At 39.7% G+C, this 6,008-nt stretch overlaps 1 protein-coding gene across 3 annotated transcripts; it reads left to right on the top strand.

The window, feature by feature from the left end:
• Nucleotides 1-735: 735 nt before the first annotated feature.
• On the top strand, nt 736-4,632 carry spryd4 (SPRY domain containing 4). 3 transcript variants are annotated; one of them, XR_002838452.2, is made up of 3 exons: nt 736-906; nt 1,527-4,073; nt 4,392-4,632. XR_002838452.2 is itself a non-coding variant. In XM_023813362.2 (2 exons), the coding sequence occupies exons 1-2, from the start codon at nt 774-776 to the stop codon at nt 2,066-2,068; spliced, it is 675 nt and encodes a 224-aa protein (XP_023669130.1). In that variant the 5' UTR covers nt 736-773; the 3' UTR covers nt 2,069-4,632. The 3 variants fall into 3 exon arrangements, 1 of the variants encoding a protein (XP_023669130.1); XR_002838451.2 differs by having other exon boundaries at nt 1,527-3,648; nt 3,955-4,632; XM_023813362.2 differs by having other exon boundaries at nt 1,527-4,632.
• The last annotated feature ends 1,376 nt before the right edge of the window (nt 4,633-6,008 follow it).

Below are 6,008 nucleotides of genomic sequence, written 5' to 3' on the forward strand. Positions count from 1 at the left end.
GTAAACCCTAGAAATGGTTGTGCGTGAAAATCCCAGTAACTGAGCAGATTGTGAAATACTCAGACCGGCCCGTCTGGCACCAACAACCATGCCACGCTCAAAATTGCTTAAATCACCTTTCTTTCCCATTCTGACATTCAGTTTGGAGTTCAGGAGATTGTCTTGACCAGGACCACACCCCTAAATGCATTGAAGCAACTGCCATGTGATTGGTGGATTAGATAATTGCATTAATGAGAAATTAAACAGGTGTTCCTAATAATCCTTTAGGTGAGTGTACTTTGCAGCAACGTCATGGTAAACCAGCGTTCGAAAGGTCCCTAAGCCCCACCCTACGTGATATGTTAGCGCCCCCTAGAGATTAGGCTGTGATTATGACCCACTTTAAATTCTACATTTTCCTGTAAGTTGTTTTAAACCGTTTTAACCTGTCAGAACACCGCCGACAATCGATAATGGCACGCACACTATTTGTATTATACAAAGCCCAATTTCTGGATTTTTTTATTGTAAATGTAAAGTAGAAAAGGTGAAAAGGGAAAACATTGATAGCTTTTAATATAACAACAATGCAATGATATCCCTGCCACTAAAATTGCTAGAAAAATATGTAACAAATACTGTTGTGCGGACTCAATACGCCTTTTATTATGGACCGTTATTACAGGACAATGCCTCTGTTACTGCACCGTGAAAAACAAAGCCCGTGCTCAACATTCCACACATGCGCGTTATTAGCCCAACTTTCTAAATCGTGACGTATTCAAGTAAAGATGGCGGCTCTGAGAAATTTCTCTGTATGTTTGCGCCTGAAAACCGGACCCTTAAGTGCTGGGTTTTTCAGAGAGGTCTGCAAACCAATTCTGTCACCTGAGAGGCGATATGCCATTAACACGGCAGTGAATAGTGAGTACAGTTTCTGTACTTTCCGTTTAAGGACGGACGTATCTTTCCCTACCCTCTGTAGGCTATTGGCTCTACAGCTAGCAGTGGAGGTCAGACATGTGCATGTGCTGATAGAAACCTTATGCGTAAATATTCCCCTTCACTAGTATAAAATGTCTCTAAATTTAATCTAGAAGTTTCACTATGGTTCACTTATTTCGTAAATTTCTGTTGAATACACGTATTTAAAAGTATTGTTAAGTTTTATAAATGGTTAAAATAATAAGTTTAATAGCAACATTTAGCAACTTTCTAGACGTTATATTATTCGTGCTGAGAAATAGTGATTATTCTCTGCGTTTATTTTTCAGTTAAGATAGAACGGTGGAGATCTGCGTGGTTTTCACAAGCATGTGGATTGCGTAATCAGTGCAAAACAACACGAATCAGTTCTTTTATGCCGTTTAGGTATCCCAGGCACAAGTCACTGAACCACTGCTGTTGAATTACACGGTTTAGATGAGGCTCCTCATTTGACTGAACTCTTTGGCACTTTATACATTGTAAAGGTCTAGTTTTTCCACATCGTGGGTCAACCAGATATTGATATATTTATGATATTTTCATGCTTCTTCCTTTAGACCTACATTTTAAACTCGATGAGCGGACGGCACACAGTAGCTTGGACCTCTTCAAGAAGGACACGGGTGTCATCTACCGTATTCTCGGTTTGGACCCAAGCCTGGTTATGGATAACCCAGAGCGGTTCCGGGACTGGGCTGTGGTGTTTGGAGATTGCCAGGTCACAAGTGGGCGCCACTACTGGGAGGTGACTGTACGCAAATCGGAGGAGTTCAGGTTGGGGGTTGCTGAAGCAGGGATGGCAAGGGATGAGTGTGTTGGCACCAACAGCAGCTCCTGGGTCTTTGCTTACTCTCAGCGGAAGTGGTACGCCATGACTACCAATAAGATGGTGCCTTTGTCGGGTGTGGGCAAGCCCGATCGTGTGGGCCTATTGTTGGATTATGGGCTGGGCCTCTTGGGACTGGTGGATGTCCATAAGCCCCAGGTGATTCACTCGATTCGGGCTCAGTTTAGGGCACCCCTTTGCCCTGCATTCGCACTTTGGGATGGAGAGTTGCTCACACACTCTGGTTTGGAGGTTCCACAGGGTCTGGACTGATGACAGGGCGTTTTCCAACGAAATGTCCAGGAAAAACCAATTGAGGAATGGGTCAGCATTGCAGCGGGACTCAGTATGGGATGAGAAAAATGAGAAGAGAATGTATATTGTGACTGTCTTGGCAGTGTGAAATGGACAGATACAGGAGTGGCATTACAGTGTTGTCACAAGCTCCCCACAAAGCAAATATCAGCCCCAGCACAAGGGGTCAAGCTTGGTTCAGAAAATGAACTCACCCTGCATAAACTGGCAACTGGGCACACAGCAATTGATTTTCTGAGTGCTTACCAGGTTCAGATGTTGTATTTACTTAACTGCGAAATGTGAAATGTTTAAAGAAATTGAAAACATTTAAAACTACATTATAGGTGTTGCCTGAGGCTAGTATTCAGGGTTGAAAATTAAGAAAGAGATGTTTTGTGTTGTAAAATCAAAATGAAGGCAATATGAATGTGGAATCTTTCTTGGACCTGATAAAATGGCTTAATATAAACAACTGTACTTTGTTGGTCTTTATATTGAAATATCGTTTTTGCATGCATTACTTCTGGTTTATTGCAGTGAAGGCTCTGCCATTTATAAAAAAAGGCAAGTGAAAATGGATATTCTCTTTTGGAATAACATCGAGCCGCCAAATAATGTAATCAAAGTGTCTTTATAGATAACTACAGACAGAGTAAAATTATGTAATATAATAGAAACAGATATAGAGGTGGAAAGTTCAAGGCAAAACAGATATTTATGTACCTTTTAGTTGCACAGGAAAAACAACAGTTCAGCTACTCGTACCTGAATAAGCTCTCTTGGGCTGATGGTTGGTAATCTATGCCAACCAAATTGCCCACTTTCTCTCTTTGTTCTTTTTAGACTGACTGCAGCTGTGCAGATCAAATTCAGTCTTCAGAAGATTATTTGAATATCTAGCTACATGACTATTTTAGATGGTGTGAACCTGACAATACCTATGTAGAATTCAACCAGTGGTGAGCCCATTGAAATGCAGCTGAAACCAGTGAAATAAAATTGGTAGGAAGAAGGCTTTCTGTGAGTTAGTTCATCATTAAAAAAATAATAAGAAATGATTGATTTAGATGGGGTCCATAAGCCAGGATTTATCTGTTTAATAATGTTAAGGGAGCTCTATCCTGGAGCCTCACAAGAGTATGAAAGGGATGCATTGCTCTTGAGACTCAGGACTCTAAAATGATACAGAAGCAGTCAATATACTCTTTCTTGGCTTTATTAAGACCTTCATAAAATCTTAACTTGAACCCACTACCCTTGGCTTGAAAGCAGCAAGGTTCGGTTGGTTTATATATAAGGACAGAAAGGGCAACTACTGGTTACTATCTCACTTGATACTGTTGCATTCTGATAACATTTCTGGACTCCCACTGCACCTCGGCTCACATTGCCACTGGTTAATTTGCCTTGCCATGGAGACTAAAGTGTGCTATATTTTTCTGGCACTCATTTCGGCTATGACTGGCATGAGTCAGCCTCTCCTGGATTTTGAAATTGATGAAAAACTGCAAACTGTTACTGAGGAAAACCTTGTGGATCAGCTGGCCAAGTTGCTGGTAAGATATTTTTTCTTTCTTAAATACATAATGTGTAGGTATTGCAAACTTGGTATCTCCCAATAAAGGGCAACCTAAGATAGAAACTATTATTTTCTTACACACTACCCATTGTCTGCTGTTTTGACTTAGAACTCCAATTTTTTTTTTATCAGAAAAAAGATCTTATGTTCAACATTATTATACTTTAGTGTAGATGTATCTGATGGGAAAATAATAATGAGCAGAAGTCCTCTCTCCAGTGCTCTAATTGTGTGATTGGTCAATGCATGAACAGCACAATAACAGAAACCAAATGTATTTTAGGACCGTGAAAATCATGGAAATTCTGAAGTAAAAGAGTATATCCTGACTCTCCTGCAGTCTTTTTTCCAAAAATCCTCAAGTCGTGATCCTGGCCGTTCTATATCCTACCAGGCAAAGAGGTCAGTCCCATACAGCCCATAGCATATGGTAAATTCCATGGTCATAGAAAGCACTTGTGAAACATGATAGCAGTTGCTGGTAACAATGTAACTTAATGTCGTCTTCTGAGTGAATGTCCTTAGTGACAAGAGTGTCACTCGGGATTTGTGAAGCATTTACTAGGGAGGCCTGTCATAAATGAAAATGAATGAGAACACTATTTAAGCCGATTATGAACATTTATTTGGAGGGGATAAAGAGCATTTTAGAGGGTGAAAAGCCCCCGATTAGTGATGCAAGGTTGGCTGTTTGAATGCTTCTTTGCCATTTGTATCCAGGTCCGTACGTGAATCAATGGCTGCTGTGAACGGCAATGGATTCCTCCCGCAGTTTTGGCAAATGGCGATGCCGCAAAGGTTTGGAAAAAAGTAACATGGCTTTCAAACCCACATAAAGTCCATCCATTCTGTTTGTTTTACTCAAGACTGGTGGACGGAAGGCAAGCAGCAAATTAACATAAGCAAATGATCATACTTTGTATAACATTCAACTTGCACTTCCAATAAAGCTTGAAAATTACATGCTCATGTAGACTTGTTTTTTTTTGTATTGAATTGTTTCTTTCTGAATTGTGGTACTGGAGTCCACATACGAATGGACTCGATCTTGTCAATTTTTACTCGGTCTTGACTCAAACTCGCTTAATAATGATTCGAAAAACTTTCCTAAGTCCATCTGAGTCCATATCGTATGTATACTGATGTAATGTATAAAAACATTGTTTTATTCAAGACATCCAGTAAAAGGAAGCACACTGTCGAATGCAAGTATTGCAACTCATTGATTACTGAAGTGATCGGTACGACTTCCAATTCCTGCTGACATATGGAAAGGCAACATAAAGACAGATGTAATGCTTGCGAACACTTTTCAAGAGGCAATGACTGGTCAAGTGTCTTGGCAAAATTTGTTTCCCAGCTAGCTATTATAATAATAATCATTGTGTTTTATTTAACCCTGTCAGAAATTCTGTTCTTCATGTCGCCCACCTTGGTCTCCCGAGAGAGACTGCTGAGAGTGGAGTCTGGAAACATCGGCGTTTAGCAGCCCTGGAGTAGTTATGTTTAAAGATCTTACTTAAAGGGTTAATGGTGATGCCATTGATCTGCCCGGAGTGGGAATCAAACAAGCAGTTTTTCAGACACTGGAGTCTTAATCCCCACTGTGCACATTTAAGCCACAAAACGCTTACAATACTTGTGTTGTCCCAGTCGTCGTAGGTATCACACATATTGTGTTAGAGTAAATCTGCCACTGAACATTCGTTTGTACTTACAGTATAAGTAAATTACAAAATGTTTAATGAAAAGTTTGTTAAATAAAAAATACATTGAAAGAAACCTTATTGTTTTATGCATTTTTTTTGTTCCACAACCAATTTTAAATGGATTTAATGGAAGAAGTAAAACATCTCAGGAGGCAAAATGAGGAAAATTATAAGAAAATTCTTATGTTGGAAGGACGAGTGTCTGAGCTGGAACAATTTTCAAGAATGAATGAAGTGATTGTGACAGGACTGGAAACTATGCACCGGACAAATGCGAGGGTTACAGTAACAGAAAATGAGGACCCGTCTGAGCACGAGCTAAACTCCTTAGAGAAGCAGGTAATTGACTACTTTGGTAGTAAGTGTATAAAGGTGGAAAGCAAGGATATAGAAGAGCGCAGACTGCTACCAAGAAAAAATAAAAACCTGAAACCAGCCATTATCATGAGATTTGTGAATAGAAAACAGAAGAAAGAACTGCTTATGCAGGGGCGTAAGCTGAAAGGAAGAAATGTATATATAAATGAACATTTAACTAAGAAAAAGACTACTAAAAAAGCAGTAGAAAATACAGTTAACTTGGACATCAAATTGTAAGGTATTCATTAAGTTGAATGGAACTCCAGAA

This window comes from Paramormyrops kingsleyae, chromosome 6 (assembly GCF_048594095.1).
Source record: "Paramormyrops kingsleyae isolate MSU_618 chromosome 6, PKINGS_0.4, whole genome shotgun sequence".
NCBI lineage: Eukaryota > Metazoa > Chordata > Actinopteri > Osteoglossiformes > Mormyridae > Paramormyrops > Paramormyrops kingsleyae.

Coding starts and splice junctions, on each gene's coding strand:
- spryd4 (XM_023813362.2), top strand. CDS start 774: ATGGCGGCTCTGAGAAATTTCTCTGTATGTTTGCGCCTGAAAACCGGA. Junction 907..1,526: donor CATTAACACGGCAGTGAATA/GTGAGTACAGTT, acceptor TTCTTCCTTTAG/ACCTACATTTTAAACTCGAT.